Genomic DNA, 26,603 nt, shown 5'->3' on the forward strand with positions numbered 1-26,603 from the left:
TGTTCTGTTTCGGTCCATATTTTAATATACATTGCTACACCATGGATAACGTAAATGTTTTTTTTTTGTCAAAGACGTAGCAAAGTTGTGCGAGTCAAGTAAGCATATGTAAAAAGATCAACTTGCATCAAATTTTATATATTCACGTCAAATTAAAGGGACCCTCCCACCTTCAAAAAGTTAATGAATTGGCATGAAAGTGGTATCGCTCGGTTCAGAAAGAGCAAAAACAAATATCTACCAAATTTCATCGAAAAATATTAACCGGTTTTCAAGATAATTAGACTTTTACTTTTGTTTACTTTTTGGGATCTCCGCTGTTCCTAGCGACTTTATTTGAAAGTGCGGCATTTGTTGCGCGCAAAGCAGCATATACCACCGCGTGCTATCAAACGTTTTAGTAAAAGATTTAAAAATCGTTAGATCTCCGCTGACGTCACAAATTCTAAGGGGGCATCCCAATGCATTAGCCCCTTAGAATTCGAAAACTGCAAGTTTGAAATTATATATCTCCTTTATCTCCTAATTAAAGCATTTTTTGATGTTGTGAGTGCCCAAACTGGTATTTTCAGGCCATGGCCACCAATTTGGCTATCTCAACTCAAAACTAATGTTAAGGTGGGATGGTCACTTTAACCCGCGCCCCACTGGGGTCTGCGTATAACACGCCCTACTGGGGGGGGGGGGGGGGCTATTCATAGCCCCCCCCTAACTCCGAAACTACTGGGCCGATCGTCAAAATTCAAACGGCGTCTGATAGCCCCGGAAAAACTGTTGAGCGAAACCTAATTTCATTGACCTCGAGGTCACCGATGACGTCACAGGTCAGGTCAAAGTAAAAATTATTAGCATTTTGGCTTCTTCCCGTTTTGGGCTCTGGCCGCCGTCTTACAAGTCAGATCAGGCTCATTTTTGGTTCACACACTTGTGAACAGATGCTCTAGATACTCTGAGGGTACCAAACTTGTACTTTGATTTTCAGGTCAAGGTCAGGTCATCACAGGTCACGAAAATATTATATCATCCGTCGGTCACGTGACACATGTTTTATGGTCCATTTAGGCCAAAAATTTCGAATTTGATGTCCTCTGTGTCATTCGAGGTCATTTTTGAGTCAAATTTAGCTTTGGTCAGGTCACTTTCAGGTCAAAAAAGGTCAAATTTTGGAAGTTAAAATTTTTCAACAAAAAAGGTGTCTATTGGATGCAGTTTGAGCTCAGGAACGCGATGGTGCTATTTATATTGGCGTACGATGTCAATTTTGTGCTGAAAAATTGATTTGAAAAATTAATAATTGTTAATTTTTTTGCAATAATGCGTATAACTTGGCCATTTTTGAAGATATTTAGCTAAAACTTGCTAGAGTTAGTCATAATAATGCGTTCTATCACATATATTCCGGTTTTTCGAAAAGTCAAACAAAGTTTGAAAAAAATGTAAAAATATAAAGTTTAAATTTTATTACATAAAATTTTCGAAATTCTCAAAATTTCGAAAATCCGAGATAGCAGTTTGATAACGCAGTCTATTCTGAGTCCTCTCATGCAAAGAAATTGGATCTAGCTTAAAAACTGAGCTCTTGGGAGCGATTGCCGTGGTTCAATGTTTTGCGTCGAAATCGGCCGAACATAACGTCATTCTGACGTAATTTCCGGCCGACCTATAGTAGGTACGAAGTTCAAATTTTGACGCAAGGTGTCAAATTGATGCAGCCGAAGGTACTGAAAGTTTGGCGTCGATACGTCAAGCGGTTTGGAAGTTATTGCAGAAAAACGGGAGGGGGCTATAAATAGCCCCCCCCCCCCCCCAGTGGGGCGCGGGTTAATGCAGGAGAAGGTATGCTAAGTTTCACGTTGCTAGCTCAAACAGCAAAGTTATTTAATTAAAAAAATAATCAGCGGGGGTCGGATCTGGCGCCGCGGTTGGTTGAGGGTTAAAGACAAAAAAATATTGCAAATAGCTAGCAATATTTAGGTAGTTGAAAACATTTGAATAGTTTTTCAATCAATCCGAACACGAACATCAGCGATATTTATGCTATGACATTGAATGGGATGGCATTCATGCACGTATGCTTCTCATATACATACACAACACACATTTCACGCCGCACATACATGCATCTCTGACCAATTAAGCTTTTGGTCTTCACCGCACCCTCGTCCACTATTTGTCCGTCTCGCCCCCCCCCCCCCCCGGCTATCGCTGAAATCACCCGGCCGGCCAAGGGTCCAGCCCGTCTGCCCGACCCCGCTCCGCGTCGCGTGGGGGGGGGGGAGAGGGCGAGCGCCGGACGGGCGTCTGCCGTCTATGCGAGGTCGCGCGGGGGAGGGGAGATGGGCAGACTTGTGACAGCTCAAGAAAAAAGTGAGCTCGCTCAGCTCAACTCCGTTTTATCCGCTCCCGCTCAGCTCCCGCTCAGTTTAACACGGCTCAGCTCAGCTCACGCTCCGCTCAAACCGGCTGTGCTCCGCTCACGCTCAGCTCAGCTCAGCTCAGTTTCCGCTCAGCTCAGCTCAGCTCAGTTTCCGCTCAGCTCAGCTCAGCTCAGTTTCCGCTCAGCTCAGCTCAGCTTCCGCTCAGCTCAGCTCAGCTCAGTTTCCGCTCAGCTCAGCTCAGCTCAGTTTCCGCTCAGCTCAGTTTCCGCTCAGCTCAGCTCAGTTTCCGCTCAGCTCAGCTCAGTTTCCGCTCAGCTCAGCTCAGTTTCCGCTCAGCTCAGCTCAGCTCAGTTCCCGTTCAGCTCAGCTCAGTTTCCGCTCAATTCAGCTTAGCTCAGTTTCCGCTCAGTTAAATTCACGCTTAGATCGCTCAGTCGTTCTTTTTAAATCGGACATGCTTAACCCTCGCCCGTATAGGGGGGTCGAACGGACCCCCCTCTGTTTTTCGCGAATAACTCGCGTAAAAAGCGGCCGATCGCGACGAAACTTTCAGTACCCTCGCGACAATCAATTTTACACCTATCCTGAAAATTTCATGACCCTGACCCTAATGACCTTTGACCTGTGACCTACTTTTCGAGACCATGTTTGGCCGGAATCGCGATTCGGCGTATGTCGGCTCGCATTAGCCGCGCGTTAGCAGTCTTTTTGTGGTTTCAAGTGTTCAAACATGGCATATGATGTTGCTCCCATGCATTAGGGTGGGTGTCAAGGTCACCGGAAGGTCAGGTCAGGTCATTGACCTTTGATGACCTCGGTTCACTTTTTCGAGTTTTACATGTTTCTAGGCTAGTTTTTGGAGCTGAATTCGAATTTAGCAACCATTTGAACATTTACGAAGCAGTTTTGGTGCCTTCGTAACATGTTACGAAGCTGTCAGAGGCTACTACGAATACCCGGCAAAATCCTTACTGGTTGACCTGACCTGACCCGACCTGGCCTCAATGCATAAAGACATCATCAGTGATCATAACTAACATGATATTCGTGATCAGCACCCCGAAAAACCCCATAGCAGCCACGTTTTACGACGTTCTAACAGGTCCCGATTTTCCCGACTTTTGGGTCATTGACCTGACCTGGAAGGTCAACCGATAACCTAGGACCTTAAAATTGGGTATCATCGGCTTCCTCTCGTCGCGGGCAGCACGCTCGTTTTTTCCGCGAAGCTCTAGCTCGATCAGGGCCGAAACGGCAAGGGGGGGTCCAACGGACCCCCGCCCCCTTATACGTTCGCGGCTGGAAAAACACCAATACGGGCGAGGGTTAAAAAACAGACCAACTCTTGGCGCATAAGTAAGTCTCCTCTAACAAGGAGCGAGGCAACTTACACAATGGGCAAAAGAGATAAGCTCATTAAGACCTTGAGACTTTGCGAGTCGTGCGTCTACTTGGACTCAGACTATAGTTACATGAAATGGACTGTTCTTGGCAGTGTTATCACATGTTATCAGAGCAGTGGCGCGGGAACTACTTTCCGACTGGGGGGGCACACCATAATAGAGATCAACCTAGGGTACCCCCAAATCTAGTTTTCTCACCGGTTTTAGGCCACTTATTTTTCACCCCTCGGCTTTTTCAACAAAAAAAGAAAACATTTGCAAAAAAAGTGTGGTATTCCGTCTCAAAGCTGTGGGGGCACCGCCCCCACGGCCCCAGAGTTGGGGGGGGCAAGCTGCCCCCACTGCCCCCCCGGCTCCCGCGCCTATGTATCAGAGTGTGCACCCGCGATGTTAACATAACATATAAGTTCAAAATATACGAACGAAAAAAGTCTGGACGAAAAAGTTTACAGACGAAAAAAATGTACAGACGAAAAAATGCCAGACGAAGAAAAGTCGGACGAAAATCTGCTAGACGAAAAAAAACGCCATGGAATCATCTCAACTAGGCGGTGTTTCACGGCCGAGAGCAGCACGCCCACGCCGCCATCCGCTCTTGGCACCCTGCCAGGAGCTGACGTTACATTTTGGGGTAGTGTTGGAACTTGGAGATAAGAGTTTGTTTATATCTCCATGGAAACCCCATTTGACACGTGTGATAGCAGCGTGCTGTTATCAGTGAAACCTTGAGTGAAACCAAACACCACCCTGATCTCAACCAAGGCAATGTCAACACAATTAGAATTCATAGTCGGCGTGTGAATAAGGGAGCTTTTCCCATATTATGGACATCAGAAGGTGAGAGTTCCAGTTAGCGCCTCTGCCCCACCCCACTTTCAATAGGATATGGTTGCTTAGCCCACATTCAACCAACGAAGAGGAACATTTGCTAATTCCTAATTGTAAATATTTTATGCAGAGGTAAGAACCCTTATCGATAAAATTAATTTAAATAACTGCTTAAATAACAAAGTGAAGAATGCTGAATTGTACATTGCGGAGCAGAGTGTCAAGGCGAAGCATCAAAGCCTGACAGTAGGTATTCATCTTGCAGTCAGACTTGAAACTTGAGACTGGCTGTATTAGCCTGTAAATTGGCCAAGACCCTGGTCTTCCAATTTCCATGCAACATGGATGAAATAAATTAAGCTTGATTAGTGATTAATATTGATTTCTTTAGAGTTTTGATATTTTTAAGTGCGATCACGAAGGCAGTGTAATTGCTCACTCCATAGCTAGCTCATAGCTGAAGCATCAAATCCTGAGTTAATTTCCAAGCATGAACTGAAAAGAATTAGAACTGGATCAGCTCAGCTCAGCTAGATCAGCTCAGCTCAATCAGCTCAGCTCAGCTCAGCTCAGCTCAGCTCAGTTCAATCAGCTCAGCTCAGCTCAATCAGCTCAGCTCAGCTCAATCAGCTCAGCTCAGCTCAATCAGCTCAGCTCAGCTCAGCTCAGCTCAGCTCGCTCAGCTCAATCAGCTCAGCTCAGCTCGCTCAGCTCAGCTCAGCTCAGCTCAGCTCAAGCTCATTCAGCTCAGCTCAGACAGCAGCTCAGCTCAATGCATTACTGAGCCGGCTCAGCTCACAGCTCAACAATTTGGCAAAATGTTGAGCCGGCTCATGAGCTGAGCTGATTTTTGAGCCGGCTCAACTGAGCTGATCACAAGTCTGGAGATGGGAAGGACAGACGCTTGGTTGTTTTGAATAAGGGGCGAATATGGCATTGTGCAGTAGAGGATATGTCTATTTTCCAACCGCTGAAACTAGTTTCAATTCAGATGCTTCAAATATAACAATATTTTGGAGAAAACGCAAATTCTAATCATAGACAAATATAATGTTTATAAATTTGATGGGCGTAAATTTCTTGCAGTTAATACGACTGACTTTCTTTTGCAGGCTCAAAATGTTATCAGTTACATAATTACATATTACGCATAGTGAGTGATGTGTTTTATTCAATTCAAGAGGACAATTTTCGACATTGGCTTAGACACCATTACTTTCTGAAGAACTTTATTAATAGTTAACAAAAAAAAAAAATCAAGTGATATGTTAAGCAAGAGTTAACAGCGTGATGCGTGTTTGGAGAGATATGTACTTACATTGATGACCCATCCTGACTGAACGCGATGATTGGTATTGCCGGGGACGGGACCAGGAACCACGGTCACTTGTCCGCCCAGTTCCGCACCGAGGCGGAATGCGGTACTAGTGCCCCTCCGCGCCGCACTGTCCCCGATTCTAGCCGGCCCCGTGTCGAACCTGCCCTGGGGGGTCGCCCGGGGCGGTCCAGATGGCACCGAGGGGGCCGGGTGGACCCCAAACGACGCAAACAACTCCGGGACGGCGCTGACCGGACTGGTGGGGCCGGGGTTCAGTCCCAGTCGAGACGAACCGACTGATACGGGAGGAAGCCATGGTCCTTCAAAAACATCACGACTAGCGATGTCAACTACAGAAAATCGGAATACCGGTACCAAACCAAATGCCAACCAAAACTATGGGAAAATAGGTACCGAAACCGAACCAACTTGGGGGTATGAGATAAATACCAACATTTTACCAAATTTCCAGCCTCTTATACATGATTTAGAGCTCATAATACCAACAAAATACCAAAAGCATTAGGATTGAAACACCAAATACCAACTAAGTATCGGTTTGGTATCGGTATTCCAAGACATTGGTATCCGATTGACATCTCTAATCACGACCCCTATCTTAAATCACGCCTACTTTATTTGACACAACTAACTTGAAACCCGCTGGTGTCAAAACTGATGAAACGTTCTAGAATTTCTCGATTTTGAAATCATTGGCTATTGTCTATTCAATGTTTAACACCACTCGTGAGAAAAACTAGATTTGAATTTTTTAAGATGGCCTGGTAGACCCCACGAATCAGAATGCCGTCCGCCAATGGTATAAATTTAAAGGAAATAGTTCACTTTTAGCATGGGGTTTTGAACTGGAATAGCAGTTTCGTAGCTTGAGCTGAGACTAGCACAAATCAGGAGCTTTTACGGCTCAACGATCACCCTAGACGAAGATATTCCATTTCTCGTTCCGAAAAGAGTGCCTTGCACTGGAATGTGTGCCTTGCACAGGAATGCAGCCACGTCATCGTCAGCCAATCAGCATGCTGCTTACAGCCAATGCAGCATGCGTAGGTTTGAACTACGCAATATGATTGGTCAACGCGTAACAAGCTTCCGCGTCAAACATTATTTTACATAGAATATAGTTCGTCCTACATTAAAATATAGAAAATAATTGTTTTTACAAAAAGGTTTTATTTTATTTTCTGATCATTTTGAGCATAACAAATCATAAATCCATAGCAAAATACTAATTTCAGGAAAGTGAACTGTTTCCTTTAATGTTTGTAGCACCTTTTGACAAACGCATTTCGCAAATGTCGCTATGCTACAGCCACGGATGTATGCCTATACCTGAATAAACGTTTGTGTATAACACGGATAGTTAGATCCGCTAGAATTAAGCGTTAAAGTAAATAGACGTGTATATGTTATAACGTTTGTGTTAATTCATAAATTAAATCACTGTTCACGCTGAAAATTACTCGCAGTGGGTTTTAGCTAAAATGTTAATATTTAATTCAAATTCCGCAAGTTTGCCACAAAAAACTTCTTGGGTTATTTTTATACCTTAGGGTAAGTGGCTCCTATCACGCACACCTAGTAGGAAAACTGCTTTTGAGACTTACTGAAACCTGTTTTGCTGACAAAATGGTCACAAGCAGTTTTCATAAGCATTTGCTTTCTTGATTTGACTTTTACGTTCCAGCGTTCCTTCATCATTTATGACATATAAGGCAAAACATCCACCAACGTCCGACGTGCGCTAATAGAGCACCGGTGCTCTTATGACGCACATTCAGCTGCCTCAAATGCGCACAAGAACAATTCCAACAGGTTTTAGGTTTAATAAACATGTCGAGGTATTGATCAAATCACTTTATTTTAAAGTTGAACACCATGAGCACATCATGAACTTTGAACTCGACACATCATGAAACACACCATGAACATGTACGCATCATGAACACATCATGAACTTTGAACTCGACACATCATGAAACACACCATGAACATGTACGCATCATGAACACATCATGAACTCGAAACCTTTTCATTGACTCAGTATCTACTGTCGGCAGAGGTCACAAGTGAAACTTGTCTGTTTTGTTTCAGCGTCAGTGCATGGCACGCATGCCCAGCCAGTGCACACTTGACATTGTATCCACTCTTCACACGATCGTGAGAACTTCATGCAGCAGTATATGCATGTCGTCTCACTTCCTGATGACTGGTCTTCATTGGGCTTTAGGTACCTGTTTTATTTTCACGTGTCCATGTTTGGCTGTTTTCTTTGTTTTTTCCTTGTTACCGTCGGACTCAAACAATGCCCTCTTTACCAGCACAGCATCTCTATTAACTGCCCTTCGCTTACCTTTGCTCTGCACGCGAGGGGTTGGCATCACGTCATGCAGACTTCTATCTAGTTCTTCGTTGTCCCGCATGGATACGGAGTCAGCACGAGATGTTCCATCGGCCGAGCTCCCGGGCCCGGCGTCACCAGCCGAGCGCCCGGGCCTGGCGTCACTTGCCGAGCGCCCGGGCCCGGCGTCACCTGCCGAGCTCCCGGGCCCGGCGTCACCAGCCGAGCGCCCGGGCCTGGCGTCACTTGCCGAGCGCCCGAGCCCGGCGTCACCTGCCGAGCTCCCGGGCCCGGCGTCACCAGCCGAGCGCCCGGGCCCGGCGTCACCTGCCGAGCTCCCGGGCCCGGCGTCACCTGCCGAGCTCCCGGGCCCGGCGTCACCAGCCGAGCGCCCGGGTCCGGCGTCACCAGCCGAGTGCCCGGGTCCGGCGTCACCAGCCGAGCTCCCGGGCCCGGCGTCACCAGTCGAGCGCCCGGGCCCGGCTTCACATGCCGAGCGCCCGGGCCCGGCGTCACCTGCCGAGCTCCCGGGCCCGGCGTCACCAGCCGAGCGCCCGGGTCCGGCGTCACCAGCCGAGCGCCCGGGCCCGGCGTCACCTGCCGAGCTCCCGGGCCCGGCGTCACCAGTCGAGCGCCCGGGCCCGGCTTCACATGCCGAGCGCCCGGGCCCGGCGTCACCTGCCGAGCTCCCGGGCCCGGCGTCACCAGCCGAGCGCCCGGGCCCGGCGTCACCTGGCACCTGCCGAGCTCCCGGGCCCGGCGTCACCAGTCGAGCGCCCGGGTCCGGCGTCACCAGCCGAGCGCGCGGGCCCGGCGTCCAGCTCCACCGCCGTTTTGCCAGCTCCACCGCCGGGAGTGGAGCTCAATGCCGCATTCTACACTGTGCCAATGCCTAACATGTCAATTCATCGTGATATAAGCTGCTCCTTGTAAGAAAGAAGGCTAGATAATCATCAGATGTACTGTGCGCATTTGCGGCACTGAAAGTGTGCGTCATTGCAGAACCAGTTGCCCTAAACACGCACACCTGACATTCAGCCCCCTCCCGTCAGCACTGACGCATTCTGGGTAAAGCATGCATGCCTAAACTGAGCCCCGTTTCATTGCCATCCGGTCAGTGCCCATCGATCTTTCCGGCCTATTCAGGTTTACGCGAGAAGTGCATGCGTCTTAAAACATGCATTATTGCTTCAGGCACTTTTTTGCTGAAGAAACATTGCACCTCAATCACAATATCCGCCATAACTACTCACCTTTTGAGCCGACAACACCCCACCGCCGTCCACACGCAGCACAAATGTCGCTGGAAGTGATTGACAGCTGATTTTTTCGTTCCTGGCTTCTGCTGAAGGAACTACATTAAAAAAAGTTCTTGGTGTGCGCTTTTAGGAAGTGTGCGTCATAGGAGCCACTTACCCTACTTTATACATTCTGTCGTTAAAAAGCAAAAATGTATTTATAGCATAATGACATTAGTCTCACGGAAAAAACATACCAGAAATGAATCAGATGCATAGTTATGTAGAATAAGAAGCAGCTCTGCCTAGGTCATGTTTCGTAGGTGCACGTATTATATGCTAATTGTAATTATACGTAGACATACAAACATAAAAACGATTCATAAACAAAACGCACACCACAATGTTCATAGCTTACCTCAACCTTGTTATCGCAAAAAGTCCTCCTTCAGCTGATGCTGGCTCACCGCCGCACGGGTCACGAGCGTGTGAGGCCGCTCGGCCGCCGGGCCCGGTCCTCCGGTCACCCGTGCCCCGCGGCGGTGAGGTCACAGGGGCGGCGCCAGCACCGCCGGTCGGGGAGGCGCCGGGCGCGGCTTGGGTCGATAGCAGGAAAGTCGTGATTGGAGATAGAATAAACTGAAACTCATCCTACGCAGGATACTTCATTGCGCGCTTGATATGTCAAGTGGTGACGGTATTTGTAGTGATGAAAAAAGTCATGCTACGGCCATCAGTCTTTTTTCATTGGATTTCAATACGACGACCGTTGTTTTATTTTGCGGCGTTTCTGCACAGTTAGCTTCACTATAGTGAATGGGGCAGTTAAGGGAGACATTCAGAAATTTATTCAAATTTGAAATAAATTTAAAAAAGGTCTTTGGTTTTTGGTATGATATAATTAAAAATTGTTGATACACCATACACAGTTTCTTAGCGACTCCCCTGTCCATACCCCTCCCTTCCTCTCCAGCCAGGTGCAGGTAGTCCGTGGGATCCCTCGGGACCCCGGGAGCACGCCACATTCCACCTGGCCTGTTGTGCCGGTGAGCCACCCGAACGGCCGCCGCCGGCTCCTGGCGCCCGCCGCTGCCGGCAGATACCGTCCGAAGGCCGCGACCCGCGGAGGGTAGGCGGGCAATCGTGAGAACCAGCCGTCCCTGCCGCTTAGCTTTTCCTACCGGTCACGATCTAATATTTTGATAATTTCTTATTAGTATCATGGATGACCATTTCACTCAGTTACAATTGCTGTACTTTATCTGATGACTTTCTTACATGAAAATGACACAACAAGTGTTCAGGCCGTTTTAGGCGTCTTAACGGAACACTCCTCTCCTGTGAACGCCCAAAGCACACAAGTGTGTGTACTGATTCGCTCTCATGACACCACTGCCGGCCCACCCCGATGCTGACGTGTGCCGCCCTTCCGTCCGTCTGTCGTGTCGCTATCAGAGCACGCCCAGCACGCCCAGTACGGCCGGCACGCCCACCGGCCGCCGTCGGAGCCGGTCCCGGGGTGGAGGGACGCGCCGCCGGCCCCGGCGCACCCTCCGTATTTGGAGAAGCAGGCTGAGTCTCAGTCGGACACAGGCGCCCGGCCGGCCAACAGCACCGGACCACCTGTGGGCTAATCGCTCTCTGGTGCCGGCGGCGAGGCGGTGGTGGCTCCCGGAATGGTGCTGGTGATTTGGTGACGTGGTGCTGGTGACCCTGGTGGTCGTTTTGGCTCGGTGGAGTGGAGGGAAGTGGTGTATTGGTGGTGAAGCATTGTAGTAGTGGTGCCGACTGCCGAGTTTGCCGAGAAGCAGACCTGCCGTCCATACGCCAGTGCGATGATTAAGCTCTTTCGCCAGCTCAGTGATCAGTCGGAATATGGGCCTCGGTGAGTAACCAATGACCATCCGATGATCAGGTGGTTTTATATCCAGTCTCGTCCATGAACTCATCGAAAAGCAAACATGGGATTCCACCTGCGGACACATTATTCTGCTGCTTTATTAACTCCGTGCACATATTTACGTTTATTGCCGCGTGGTTTTCTCATCCGGGGCAGTTTCTGAGTGGTTAGCTGGCGGGCGGAATTCGGTGTCAAGGCAGTGGCAAAGGTCAAGGCATCAATGTCAGATTATGGCTCGGATGAGCACGCCCCATTTGTTTATAGTCATGGCCTTTATACGGCGGCATACGTGCGGCGAATGCAGAAGCGGTTCCATTCAGTTCGTGCCTTCACCCAGCTCGCCGATTAAATGCTCTGGCTATTCAAGCCTGCGGTAATTGTTCCCAGCACTGCATGAACAGTGGGTCATCTTTGTGGGAGCTGCATTCATCCAGTTGTAGTCACGGTGTAGTCCTTTCTCTCCAACTCACATACCGTGCCTTCAAACCAGCCCACTTAGGTGCCGTGATAATTACTGCCGAGTTTCGTAATTGGCCTGTGTGTCTCTCTTATGTCATATTCAGCGAAAGTAAACACCAGCTGGCCTACTACCATGCGGCCCGCTTTTCCCTGCTGCACTGCCCCAGTCTTCCTGTGCCACCGGGTCGGTTCCCACGGGGCGGCCATTTGCGACCCGGCTCGAAATGGCACACCGACGTAAGCCTTGTAGTGCACTTCCGACACGAGCTCCTTTCCTGATTCACATCGATGATAAACCATCAAAAGACGGCCGTCAAATGTCATATGAACAGTGCCTTAGTCTGTGAACTATTGTTCATGCGTCCGTTTCTCACTAAAGTTTTAGTTTCCTTCACTTTACATAATGTTATTTGCATGAACTTAGCTCCATGGTGAAGCGTGTTCGCACTGTTCATTGATTCTCGTGTCCAGTTTTTCAAAGACACTGACGCTAAAGTAGCACAGTGCAATACTTTGCACCGATACGGTTGACATTGAACATTGGACGGTCCTATATCTCTAATACATGACTACCTAGAATCAAGCCGGATATCACCATGGGTATCGTATTGTGTCGTCTTTCGTGACAAATATTAAATGGCCGCTGTCGGGCCGCGCTGGTGAATCTCTCGCTACCGACCCGTCTCTGCCTCCCTCAGTACCCACTGTGCTGTTTTCGACCTTGGACATAGACGGACGCTGCATCTCCCTGCATACATTTCGCGTTCATCTGGTGTGTACTCCACCCTGGAATCGGATTCCGCTCTGAGCTCTTGGTCGGCCGAGCGTCTTTGTGTTTCTCTCTCCCGTGTGTTCGCATGTGGGTACCGACCGGTGCCCTTGAGGGCAGAGTTGCTATGGCTCTCATGGGAACCTACTTATTTGACTTTTACATCAATAGATTTAATCAGTCCTTCCTTCTTGGTTGGCCAGTCTTTATGAAATTATTTATTGATGTATAAAATCACATTTTTCTCCTTTAAACAGTTTAAACACTTGAGGCGTACGAATACCTATTGAGTCTGGCGGAAGCCTGTCACTCGAGCTGGAGCAGTTGGCTGTCGCTCGATAGTCGATACACGGCATTGCAAAGAAATGATCGCGTCGTGCTGTCACGCAACCTAAATATTGATAAATCCAGACCTAATAGCAGATTCAGTTTAAAACACTTTTAAAAATCGTGCTGCTTTACTCACGATGCTTCTAACCACACCTGTTTTCTATTGGTAGTTGTGGACACGTTATGCAGGAAGTAATAGATAATGGTCACTGTACACTGACACAAGTTTTGAGGCCTCTGAGCCACGGAGTGGATGGATAATAGGTTGCCGAATTCTGACCGCAAAAACGTCCATGTTAAATCACACGTCTGAGTTATTATAATGCATCTGCATTCTGCATGCCGCCCTTGGAACAGGTTTTCTCGTACACGAGTGTAGCGTAGCAGCTGCTTCCGAGGTCGTTTATAACGTTTTCATTTCTTTTTACGTATAGGGTAGAGCAAAGGAACGCACCCTGCAGTAAAATGCCTTTTGACGACTCTTTGGCTTAACTACTTGTAGGTAAACACATGCTTTTATTGGCGTTTGATTTTTTTCGGATGGTAGTCCCGATGAATGACTGAATTTTGAACATGCTAGCGATCGTGCCGCATTTCCTCACATAGACGTTTGATTGACACGCCATTCCATTTGTGATGGTCTACCTACCTTCATGTCTGCCTACATATAGGAAGACTAATAGTTAATTCTGTCAAAGGTAAGGCGTGCATTTGTTCAAATAACTTCCTGTTATTCCTGACTTTTGTCTCTTGAGCTTCCTCATAAGCCCTATAACCGTTCGGGCAATTACTCCGACAGGTTATTGTGTCATTATGGCACCATCGAATTAGGTATCACGTCCTCCTATCCATAGCTGATTGCCTTTAGATCGCTTTATCGATAATTCAATCGGTGCGATTAATTTGATGGATTGAACCACGCCACACATGTATGATCCAACTCCGAGTTAGGCAGATCGCTCCGAATTTCTGATCGTTCTTCAGGCATCGACTTTCAAATCATGACACAACTACACAGCTGGCTGACGAATAAGGAAGACCGGCGATACAGTTACGTCATCAAATTAAAATATTTGACTCGCGTGGGCGCTGGGCGGCGGTCGGGACCGCTAATTAGTATGCGCTGATGACCATGATTTTGACATATCGACTTGTGAAAGTGGGAGCGTGTTTAAAGACAGACTGGGCGTTTTTTGCGGTATGGAAGGGAAATAGAGCAATACTGACGTGCCTTGATTGAGGAAGGGTGATACCTAACGTAGTCTCTGGTGTCCGATGTTATAATTTTGTTCGTTCCGGTGTTTAATAAATGCATTATGCTGAAATAATGCGCTCGGTCGTAACTCTAAAAAGTAAGCCACATTTGCTCCTTTTATGCAACTGATATAATTTCAAAGAGTTGAGTCATAACCCGCGCTCAAACCTGGCCTGGCCCATAACTAGCGTCGAACTAACACGCTCAGGAGATGACGCCTCGCTTTGTTCCCCTGCTGTTCCAGGCTGGCTCCCGCCGCGGACTCCCCTCCCAGCGGGATGACGTCATCAGCACCTCGGCCGCGGAACCCTCTGCGTCGGCTGGCCAACAGTCTGAAGTCGCACACCCGTCCGACGGTGGTCCGTCGTCGGCAGCTCATCACCGCCGACCCCTGCCGCACCAACATCGAGCACCTGGTGTTCCGCTCCGATCCGCGGCCGCAGGAGGGCAGCACCGGCGCCACAGATGTCGCTGCGGTCGCCGTACACCGCCGGGTGCGCTCGGCCTCAGCTGACGGGAAAATGTGCGGCTCGCGGTCGCCGCCGCGACAGCACCTGTCAGAAAACGACACTTCTGGGACACTTCCGCGGCGCGGTACTGTGGTTAGAGTCGACGGGGAGACTCCACCCAGAGGAAAGCCTCGTCTCCGTCATGTGAAGCCTCCGGAGATACCTGGTACCGATCGGGGTGACCCCTCGGGCTGGCGTCCCCCGCGGCTGGGACGGCTGACCACCAGCGTACCCGATATCCTCTGCAACATTCGAGCTCCGCCGGAGGAGCCTACCTCAGACTCGGACGCGTCTAGCCCGTCCTCCCCGCTACAAATACCTGCCTCATTATACCACTTATCCCGTCTGGACAGCTCAGACTCGATTCGATCATCTGAATTATCACCTCATCCCAGCACAGTCAGCGGCGCCGGCTCGGGTACTCCCCCGGCAGTCAGGGACAGTGCGTTCCTGCGCCGGGCGCGTGCCAAGCCGGTGCGCCGTCGTTCTCTGACTGTCACCGTCTCCGACCCTAACGAGAGGCGGCGCTCGCGGCGGCCGTCTGGTCGAGAGGTCATGGGGGCGGGGCCTGGGCCGACGGCCGGCCGGCCCGGCGCCCTGGGCCCGGCGCTGATTACACATTCGGCCCGGCCGGCGGCGGCCCTCTCCGGAGAGCAGTCAGTCGCGGGCCAGCATCCGACGCGCACGGCCCGCGGGCCACCGACGGCGCACACTCAGCGGACAGGCGGCGCGCGCGGTCCCTCACCGGCGCAGGAGCCGCGCGGCGGCGCCATGCGCGTGGCACGCTACACCACAGAGCTGCCGCCGCCGCCGTTACCGCAAAACGCCTGGAAAAATGGAAACTCGGCCGATTTTGGGTTACATGGCCAGCCGAGTAGAACATGCGAGTCGCCGCCGCCGCGTGACGGCCGGCCGCGCGTCAGTGCGTTCCCGCTGGCGCTGCCGCTGCCGCCGTCGCCGCGGCCGGCCGAGCGCGCTCAGTGGTCGCGCGGCCCGCGCGCAGGTAGCACCTCTCGGCCCGGCGCCGTGCTCGGCCGCTCCGAGTCACTGCACGATTCCAGCGCCAGGGCGCGAGAGAGGTTCTTCGACGCGCTCAGTTCCACCAGCGAGCGGCTGAGACGGAGGAGGAATTCCACTTGGGACTCGACATCAGCGGAGACCGGCGCCGGCCGGGTGCTATTCCCCAGTGAGCGTGTTAGCGCGACGGACAGTGTCAGTGACCGGGTGAGAAGTGAGACTGTGAGCGGTGAGCGCCGGGAGACGAGCGGTGTGAGCGGGACGGTGAGACGCCGCGCTCACAGTGAGACCCGGCGAGAGGACAGTGCGGTGAGCGCCGCCGCTGGTGACAGACTCAGACAGAGCAGTAAGTACGCGGCGCCCCGTGTGCGTGTGTCTCGGACTGAGAGTGTGGACGGCCGCGTGTGGACGGACTCTCTGCGCAGGTACCGCTCGCTGCCGCGGCCGCGCTCGCCCAATCTCCACCCGTCGATTGATAGTATCGACTTCCATCCGTCGGAGCCGATCTACGACACTCCACCTGGCCGGCCGCTGCGGCGCGTGTCGCGAGATGACCTGACCCTGGCGGCAGGTCAGGCCGAGGCGACAGACAGCGACCAGGAGATGCCCGGGCGCGTCTCAAACATCCCCGTGTACCGGCGTCGGCCGCCCGCCGGCGCCGACAGCTCGTCGGCCTGCAGCTCGACCGCCGCTCAGAAATCTGCCGACGACAGGGGCAGACGAGCCCCGACCTCCACCACCACCAATGGTAGCAGCGGCGGCAGTAACAGCGGGCCGAGCGCCGCGACCGGTCAGCGTCAGGGGCGGCCCGCAGACGGTAAACTGATGACGTACACCTCCCTGCCGCGGGCCAAAATCGAGTACTGTCCCGAGACGGAGACGGGATCGTCACGGAGCAATATCCGCGGCCGCGGCGCCGGAGCGGGTCTCAGGGAGGAGCGGTGCTCGTCTCCAAAACCGCCCATTCACCCCGGCGGTAAATCGCGCCCCGGGGTCAAATCGGCCGCTTCAACCAGACGTACCGCCGGCACAGGCACGCTGAGAAATGGCTCACCAGCCGCGAGAGACACGGAATCGACAGCCAACGGTCGGACGAAGACAGCTGCTCAGACAGACCGGCGGCCAGGTCTGACTATCGACACCAGAAACAAACCTACTCGGCGAGAAACGGCAAACAGCCCTCGGCCGGCGACAGAGAACGGAGCTCGACCGGGCAGAGGCGCGCCCTCGCCCGGTTCGTCAGCACGCTCCACGCCCAACTCGTGCCCCATCTCGCCCCAATCCAGCCTCAGTCCCAGCAGTCCGAGGGACTCACCGCGATCGTTCCGCTTCTCCGGGAATAAATACTCGTCCGGTATTCCAACACGGCGCAGCAACGGGGCTGACTCTGTGGGCGGGACAGAGTCCCCCACCAGCGGCTCTTCCATCAACCTCAGTGACATCTCCGGCCTCAGCGCGCTCACCAGTCCTGAGTCGAGCACGAACGGTGGTCCAACCCAGTCGAGCGCCTCGCGAAATGGTCGAAAACTGCAAAAACCCAGTGAGCAGCCGACAGCGCGAAACGGCGCCGCCACCGCTGCTCCGGCGCTCAGCAAAAACACGTCCAAAACATGGATCGGCTCGGAGCGTCGCGGCGGCAGCGTGGGCTCGCCGCTGTGTCGCTCCCAGGAGAGTGTGGCCAGTGGTGTGGGCTCGGACAGTGCGCCGGCCTCGCGCACCGCCAGCCAGAGCTCGCTGCACGAGCCGGGCCGGCTGCGGCGACCGCGAGCCACGCCCGGCCGGCTGGACGCCGGAAAATTCGGCTCCAGGTCGATCACAACCATCCGAGCGAGAAATCTGAGCAAAGGCTCCTCCGGCGAGAGGGAGAAGGAGAATGAGCCCAGGCAGACGGCGAGCGGCAGAGCGGGAAAGCTCACCGATGCTGCCAGCACGAAAACAACCAACAAAAACGGTCTGAACAGCGCTCCCGACACGCGGTCCAAAGCGGCTCCAACTGAGAAAGGAACCGGCACCGGTAGCGATACGCCGGCAAACAAGTCTAAGGTGAAGGTTCAGCGATCTCTCAGTCTCCAGTCGGCGGCCAAACCGAGCCTGCCGCCCAAACCGTCCCATCTGCGGCCGCCGGCGGCACTCGGCGCGGGCCGGCCTGACCCGCTCACCTCCCTGCCCAATATACAGGGACTCGGCACCGATACGTGGCGACCCGCCGACAGTGACACGTGGCGGCCCGCCGACGGCGACACGTGGCCGTCACGTGCCGAGCAGCAGCGCAGCACGGGCTCACGTGCCGAGGCCGGCTCGGAGCCGTCTCGGCGGCCTGGCTCCTCCAGCTCCCGCCGGGCCGGCCGCGCCGCCCCCCGTGCCGCTCCAGACGACAATAGGGACGGCCGCGCCGGGGATGCGTCCCCTTCTGCGCCACCCAGCGCGCCGGCCGAGCGCCATTCAAGCTCCGCCGAGCGGCGGCGCCGACCGGACACTTCCAACGTGCCGTCGTACAAAAACCACCGCGATCCGGCGCCGCGCGCGGACCCCACATTCCGATCAGAGGATGAGACAGCGTCGGCCGAGGGGCGGCAGAAGAGCGGGGTGCAGCAGATCGGCTCCATTCACAGTCCCTCGGACCTGGAGCCGGAGTCTGAGCCGGTCCGGAGCCGGGAGCCGGAGCCGGAGCCGGCGCGGCCTCAGTACCGCCTCAGTCCGGACGGCCGGCGCAGCAGCGGCGCCGGCTCACTCACCAGTCGGGACACGGACACCTGTTCAGACAGCGGCTCCATCTGCTTGCCGGTCCCGACCCCGCCGAGGAAGCAGAGCGTCGACAAGGCCGTCTACTCGAGTGTGATCCACGTGAATGGTACGGAGGACGGCCTGGTGACCAACCGTACCCGACTGCAGCGATATGTGGACGCCGGTGAGCAGGTTCAGGCCACAATCCAGGGCCAGAAGGACGCTCAGAACGAGAACAAAGTCCGCCTCTCTCTCAACGTCGACGGCGACTTTCTCAACAACCAGTTCGACGCCATCATCGAGACGCTGAAGCAGGTGGCGGCGTCTGTTCAGGAGCAGGGTAGCCGGCCCGCCTCCGTGGCCATGACGTCCCGCAACTCGGACCCCATCTACGCCGAGATCCGCTCGCCGCGGACACCGGTCGGAGCGCTGTCCCCGGAGCCGATCTACAGTGAGGTGCGGTCTCCGGTACCGGTGCGTCCTGGGAGCACACCAACCTCCCCGACCCGGGCGCCGCCTCTGCCGCCTCCGGTCACACCCAGAACACAGGCAGAGAATGACGCCTTCTTCGACAGCTCGCCGACACTGGACGAGCTCGCCAGAAAGCTACACGCCGACGCTAGGCATCTGGATGACGACTGCGACTATGTCAACTTCCACGACCTCGAGTCGCCGTATCGCACTCCGCCGCCGGTGGCCCCCCAGGCCAGTCAGCTCATCGCCGGCAGACGGGGCGCCGACGCGACCCCGCACCCAGACTACGGCAGTCTGCCGTACTCGCGCAACCTGGAGTCGGTCCAGGAGTGCTCGGAGAACGGCTCGCGGCCCGACTCGCGCGACGGGCCGGCCAGCTTCGAGCGGCTGCAGCGGGAGGCCAAGAAGGCGCTGTCCCGCAGTCTGAGCGACAAGGGCGCGCCGCCGCGGCCGGCGCTGTCCGTGTATCGCGCCGGCTCCGAGTGCGGGGACGACTCGGCGCGGTTCGGCACGCGTGGGGAGCTCGGGGCTCCCCGCTCGGAGCGCAGCAGCTGCCAGTTTCTGGACAGCGACGGGTCGGTGTTCTCGTCCACATCAGACGTATGGACGGGCCGGGATCTGGAGAGCGCCATCCACACCCTGGTCGGCGGCGGATTGGGAAAGACTCGCACCCGCAGCACTGGCAGCGAGACGGCCGCCGAGCCGCGCAAACCCAAAATCAAAGAGTCCACCTCGTCTTCGTTCCTGTCGCGCGACTCCAAGCTGCGCGGCTTTGTGCGTAACGGCTGGCGAGTGGGCACCCGCCGCAGTCACAGCTCTAGTGACGACTGCCGAGACTCGACTATCACCATCGACGACTTCATCGCGTCGCTGTACGGCCAGCAGGGCGTCTCACTGGAGGCCCTCGGGTCACACGCACCGACCGAAACACGAAACCGATCCGAGTCGGAACGACGCGCGCCGACCGCGCCGTCAGCCACGACGGCATCGACGTCTTCAACGCACACCCGCAGCCGGAACGCGAGGAGTAACAGCATCACGGGCACGGAGCCGGGCGGGAGCCGGGGCCGTCCGCCGTCCGACGAGCCGCAGATGGAGGAGGAGGGCTCCGGGCGCGATTCGCCCGTGCCGCAGCAGAGGTCCCTGTCGCTGCCCAAGACGTTCCTGGCTGAGCGGTACGGCCTGGCCGGCATCAAGGCGGCCATTCCCAGGTGAGTCCGCCGGTAGGCCGGCTGACCGGCTGGCGGGGCCTGGGGAAGCAGACGGGGGGGGGGGGGGGATTATCCGCATACCGCTTTCCCTTCTCAGTGATAAAGGCGCAACCAGGTGGAATTTTTTCAATAAGTTTGACAATGTTATTCATGATGCATTATTTTCAAATGTGCGTTCCAAATATGGTAAGAGTTGTAATGCCTGAACGGTATAATCCATTCTTGGAAACGGTGTTCTTGCCGCTACTCATACCCTGTTCAATTTCAAGCCTTTTCGTCAAATGGATAGATACTTTGGAGGGTAATATTACTGCGGGTTGAACTCCGTTTGATCTTGCCGGCCCGCTTCTATAAAAGGCGACCATTGTTCCGTCCCCGCCGTCTCATTACATTGCGGAGAATTAATGGTCGAACGTTCGCCCTGGTACGACGCGATAAATTCGCCTCGTGGCGGGTCGCCTGCCATACGGCCTGCCAGCCGGCATCTTACTTAACCACTCACTAACGATCTCAGGACACCTAATCACAACATTGCCGAAACGCAGTTTTCACACAATCGCTTTCCTAATTCCGACGCGCCCGACTCGAGCGCGTTACCTTCGCTTCCCAATCCATATACCCTCACCAGTCGCTGCGCCTTGGTCGCTGCCTCAACACCCTCGTCCACTCCATTTCCCAAGAGTCTCTCCGCCCCCGCTCCGTCGTCCTTCCCCATTGTGGTGACACGGGCCTGATGACAGCCGGCGGCGGCGGCGGCGGATCTGGCGACATTCCTCGATGTGGTTACCGTAACTCGGGCCGTCGAACTGTAACGTAGCGGTCTCACGGCTCTGTCAGCCATCAGAGGACGCCGCGAGGACGCACGGCCCGCTGCGGCGGTCTGTTATGGTCTAATATAGACACTGAGGTGGTGTTATGTTTGACGTCTGATGTAAAATAGGATATGCGAGGCTGTTTGAACTGAAGCATGCTAAAAAAGTCAGATGAGCTCCATGATTTATCAATCAGCACAATTGAGTAATGTGGCTTAAAAAAATTGTATAGCTCAGAAGGAGCTTGTACCTACCATGTCACTGTCACCTTTACATATGAAGTCACCTCTACTTAAAACCATGCGTAGCTCCCACCCATAATTAATCCCCAGCAAGCTACGGAGTAGTAGTCAACAGATATCAACTACGTAGCCACATCCATTGTTGATCTCAGTGCTCATTCATCCTGTCCATTCAATTCTGGATGCACATCACCGCACGGAGCGGGCTCGGCAGGGCTCCCCTGCATGTTTCGCCGGCGTGGTGGGCGTGCGGGCTGACCAAATAAACACGTCGGTCAGACGGGTGACGCCAATTGGCCGGTCAGCCGCGGGCCGCACCGTCTCGTCGAGCTGCGATTGTATCTCAGAGAACCGCGGGGACGGTCGCCGGACCCTGTCCTTAGACCGGCGCCAACGGAGATCTTTGTCGCGGGCGCGAGGTGCTCGACAGATTGCCGAGAGGGTCGGAGGTATTCCCGTGAGGTCCCGGGGATGTCTCGCAGTGGTTTGAGACTAAGGAAGGCTACAATAAGTCGGAACTAATTTTTCTCTTTAAAAACAAGTCACGGAGTAGTTAATCGTTGTGGGTTTTCAGGGTTTTTATGGGCTCACGAGAGTTCCTATGGGTGACCTAGAACGTATAATTTGAAATAGTATCGGTTTATGTACTGTCTCTCAAAAGATTTTCGGCAGACGATCCATGTTGCTTGATCGGCCGCCATCTATTCTAGTTCGGTCGTGAGGCATGGTACAGGAGATAACATTGGAAACCGGGGTCCGGGGAAGTCCATCAGTCGACTCTGTTTCATCATTGGATATGACGTGCTGTTTACAGCGGGGAATTCTGGTGACGGAGGAGAGAAACAGCGTGTTTGGCACTTTTGCTCAGTTCAGAACCAGACTCCTTGTGCTCAGGTATCTCCAATTACATAAACACTTTAGATAAAGCGCCGCGCAAAACCCTTTTCATCACTCATCTCATGATCAAAAGACTGTCGTGGGATTTCCAGTTGTTTGTGACACTGGTCGGCAACATACAAAGTGCCACACTTTTTCAAACCAGAAGCCTGACAGGAGACTCTCCATGTCACACCACAATCTCGCCATGACAGAACCGTGGCGGTTGTGGCGTCTCCCTTACGTCAAACTCTGACCCCCGCTTCCCTCTGTGGTGTCTCATCCCTCCCCCATGCATCACCGCAGTCGCCTACCGGCGCTGAACAAATATGCATCGAGAGCGCTGACGGTGGGCACTCGCCGGAAACAACATACCTACACGAGCGGCAGGAGCGGCAGGGCATGGGGATAGGGAAAAACTACCGGACTCAAAGCTGGGGCAGACCAAGATTCTTACAGATACCTAGGGCAGACGATGATTTCATCGATGAAAAAATCGGGTAACATTTTATTGTTCCCCTCAGATGCTCCATCTGGGGCTGTTCTGTTCTGTTTGTCTTCATTTCTTGTTTCACCTTATTCTTATTTGCATCGGTTGATTCTGCACGTTTATTACCGGTCCAGACATTAGCCATATCTATAGGTCCCACCGTGGCTGGCCGGCCTCCGCACTCCCGCCCCGTGTCACCGGCTCCGGCGCCGGCGCGCGCGCGCGACCCTGGGTGCTAATTGATGGCCGCCACTCAGAACGGCGGCGCCACCCGGAGCCGTTTGTCATCGGTCTCCTGCCAACCAACTGCAGGGCTATGAACCAGACGGGATAAATACTTAGCCGACTTAGCTGCATGGAAGGGGTGGTGACCTGGGGCATGTATCGATCTTCCTAAGTGGCGACTGGAGTCCATCAGCAAATGATAACGGTAATGAATGATAAACATAAGCTGTATGTGTTCCTAGATGTAAAATGCCGGCCCGTTTTATCGGGTGTTATGTTTGCGTATCGATAAGACTCAGCTGAGTTTATGCTTGGAAAATCAACGCCGCAGCGGTATAGTTCGTTCAATATTTATTCGATAGTACCGCGTTTGACACATTGTAGAGTGACAGCTCGGGCACCGTCTGAGCATTTAGTCTAACCATGGTCTAACGGTGCTGGCGCCCATGACATTGCTGGGCTGACTGAGCCGACTACTGAACTCGCATCAGCGGCATTCATCACTGTTCAGCAGTAGCCTGTCACTGGCACCTCATGAGCCGAATCTGGCATGACTGGCAGACTGCAGGGCTCAAATCCTCACTCTCTGCAGCGTCCATTCTAAAACCATTCACAGTCAATTCGACCCGTTCTCCCTTCACATCCGTGCATTACCGACATTCATCACTTGTGGCGCAGTCCGCAGTGACTTGTCGCGTGCTCGCAAAAGCTGTCCGCCCCTTCGCGGACGTTCCGGTCGGCTCTGGGCCTAACGCGGTCGCCTACATTTCTATTTCTCACGATTTCATTTTTTCTCGCCGGCGCACTACCAATTTACACTTTTCTGGCGTGTCGGAGAAACTTTGCTGCCGCGGCTGGGCGGCTGGGCTCGCCATGGGAACTTGCCTGTCGGCGCGGCCGGTGACCGGCGCGCCGTGCCTCGCCGCACCGCGCCCCACCGCGCGGCGCAGCTGAGAACAATGCTCCCGCACCGTGCAATGTGCATAACCCATGGCTAGCGTCCGTTGTGAACGCACCAGCCATGCACGTCCGCACACTTCTCTCGTGCACCCCGGTTGTGCACTCCACCCTTGCACTCAACCCATGCACGCGTACGCCAGGCGGCGACGCTCCCTAGATCAGAGCACAGCCCCGGCACCGCTTTAGGGCACACCGAACGGACCACCTCTCTGGAGGCCGTTTCGCCCGAAACGGTCGGAGCGGCGGACCTACGATCAGACCCGCGCGCCGTCTTTAGAAGTTCCGGAACCCCGCTGGGGCCCATTTGGCGATAATCCGCCAAATCGCACCGCCACAAGAGAGCGGGCCGGGCAGTATCGGGGTCGTCGGTCAGCACCGGTCAGCAGTGGTCATGCCATGAGATGGTCGGAGGCCCCTGGCAGCGGCGGGGTCATAACATTCCACCGCGCGCAGATACCGGTATCGGAGGGATCACACGTGAGGAGTAGCGGGCCGGGACGGTGCACGCGGTCCGGCCGCTGGACTGGTGACTAAATGAAGATTACAGAATGCTGTTTTATTCATACTTTTTGTTTATTAGAATCTTTTTTTTGTGAATCCCATAAAATTATCTCAAGGATTAATATAAAAATTGTTTGACATCGAGCTGCACAATGCAGAACTTTTTATTTTGTGACAAAAAACTGTTGTCAACGTTTATTTAGTGTCCGCACGTTGCAAAATGCCGCATAACTCACTTGCACTGTAGCACATCTTCTTATCGTGGACCGACAAGCGGACGCCTGCTGTATCGCCACCTCCCCTCGTCACCCTGCAGTGGGTTTTCACGGTCGTCACCTTGCAGGGGTCACCTCGGTCGTCACAGTCGGGTGTCGCCGGCACCAAGGACGGCGGGCGTCTGGGCCATTGTGGGCCCATTTGTCGACCGATTGGTGCCCGTCATACACTCGTCAGACGTTATACGTCATCAGACATCGTCTGGATCGTCGTGGTAGACAGCTGGGAATTCGATGGATTTTCTCATAGGTCTCATATTCATAAATAAATAAATAGCAATAAAAAGGTTGGGTCCCGAGTTTTCACTGAAATTGTGTTATCACGAGAGCTGCTGCCGGCGTGGCTCAGCGGCAACGGCTTTCACCGGCGGCCTGAACGAGCGCGTCAAACCAGCCCTGTTCCGTCGATCGGGCCCAATTGGACTCCCTCTCAGGCGGAGCAGGAGTTATGGGTGTTTCCTGATTAGAGGTCGAGTAGCCAGAAGAGACGCCCGCCTGGACGGAGGTGGCTGCGGCGGCAACGACGACGAGGGCCGGACTGATCGCTTCCTGCGCCTGCGACGGGTGACTGCTGGCTCATGATGATGTGGTGGCTTGAAGTCTCGGTAGGAGAGGGACCCTTTCTGTGTCAAAACACTGCCTGAATCAGAAGCTGCGGTACCGAGCGCATATCCGGACCCACCGCATGAGGAATGGAAGCCACGGCCTGTCTCCCACCAAGAAACCCGGACATACCCGTCCTCGACGTAAAGAATACCGACCACGCAGCCGGTAATTTAAATAACTCGACTGTTCGGGTCCATGCCACGGCGGAATGTATGCACAAGTTTCGTGGTCGGTCACGAGTGGGCGGGACGGGAACATCCGGTTTCCGGCACGACCGCCGCCGATTTTTTCACTTGGCAGATCATTGAGCCCGTGTCGGACAGAGGCAGAGCTGAGTTCAGGCGCAGTCGCGGCTGGTCAGCTGTTTACTTCCTATACTTGTGGGCGGGTGTATGTGTCATTAGCAGTGGCTTATCGGCGCTGTGTGCGTCTTCTCCCTGGGCTGCCATGAACCGTTCCCACTCTGCCAGACCTGTTTGAGTCTCTCCAGTCTCCACTGCCTCATTAGCGCCACCAGTTAAATGACCGGCAAATGACCGTCTCGCGTGTCTCTAACCGCTCGGTGATCTATCCGCTGGCGCCTCCTCCCCTCCCCTCTCCACTCGGAGCACCCACCCCCTGTGTGGGTGGGTGGGGGAGGGTGACGGGACGGGGCGGGGCGGGGCGGCAGACGGGCGCGCCACCGCAGAAACAATGCGCCGCGCGCGCCCACGCTGGAACTGAGTGCACCCAATTCGGCGAGCCAGAAGGTCGCTGGCACTCGCCCGGAACCGCAGGATCAGGAAACGTCCGGTCCGGTGCCGTGCCGGCCGCGTCCGACCGCGCCGCGCGGCCCGCTGATGGAGGATGGCTATTGTGACAGACGAAACACCCGCGCCGGACGCCGCTCGGGACGATTTCGAACCGCGGACGGGCTGAAAGGCTCCCGCACTTCTCTCATACTTCACCCGATGAGAGTTATTCACCGATGAGCGCCGGGTTGGATTTCACCGGCGCCGGTGCGTGGGCCTTGACATGGTTTTTATCGGGGACCGCCCGCAGTCGGCAGCTTCTGTTCTGTGTTCTACATTGGGGAACAGGTGCCGGCTCTCTGTCGCGCCGCTCGCCGGGCGTTGGAGCGCGCCGGAGTGCGTGTGGGCGCGTCCACATGCGTGTGAAGTGCGTCCAAGTGCCGCGCATGGCGTGACTGAGCGGGGCGCCGCGGAGGGGACCGGGCGCGGCGCGCCGGTGACGGATGCGACGCGCCGCACTCGTCGCTGGCGCGCCGCCATATGCCGCGCGCCGCCAGCTGTAGCGGTATGCGCCACTTCCGCCGCAGTGATGATGATTGTGGCGCATGTGCGGCGCCGCGCGGACGGCTCAGAGCGGGATGTGACGGCAGAATGGGGATCGGCCGTGACGCAGCGCCAGTGGAAATTGACAGGAACAGGTGACTGACATCGGA

General features: G+C 54.3%; 1 protein-coding gene across 1 annotated transcript in view; it reads left to right on the forward strand.

Annotated features, from left to right (window-relative positions):
- The first annotated feature begins 11,188 nt into the window (after positions 1-11,188).
- LOC122384859 (serine/arginine repetitive matrix protein 2-like) overlaps positions 11,189-26,603 on the forward strand; it is a 73,536-nt gene continuing 58,121 nt past the window's right edge. Inside the window, exons 1-2 of the mRNA XM_043372643.1 lie at positions 11,189-11,409; positions 14,482-20,172. Of these exons, the coding sequence (XP_043228578.1) occupies positions 11,360-11,409; positions 14,482-20,172 (5,741 nt within the window). The 5' untranslated portion in view covers positions 11,189-11,359. The remainder of the gene's footprint in view (positions 11,410-14,481; positions 20,173-26,603) is intronic.

This window comes from Amphibalanus amphitrite, unplaced genomic scaffold, assembly GCF_019059575.1.
Source record: "Amphibalanus amphitrite isolate SeventyFive unplaced genomic scaffold, NRLGWU_Aamphi_draft 000200F_arrow, whole genome shotgun sequence".
NCBI classification, from domain to species: domain Eukaryota; kingdom Metazoa; phylum Arthropoda; class Thecostraca; order Balanomorpha; family Balanidae; genus Amphibalanus; species Amphibalanus amphitrite.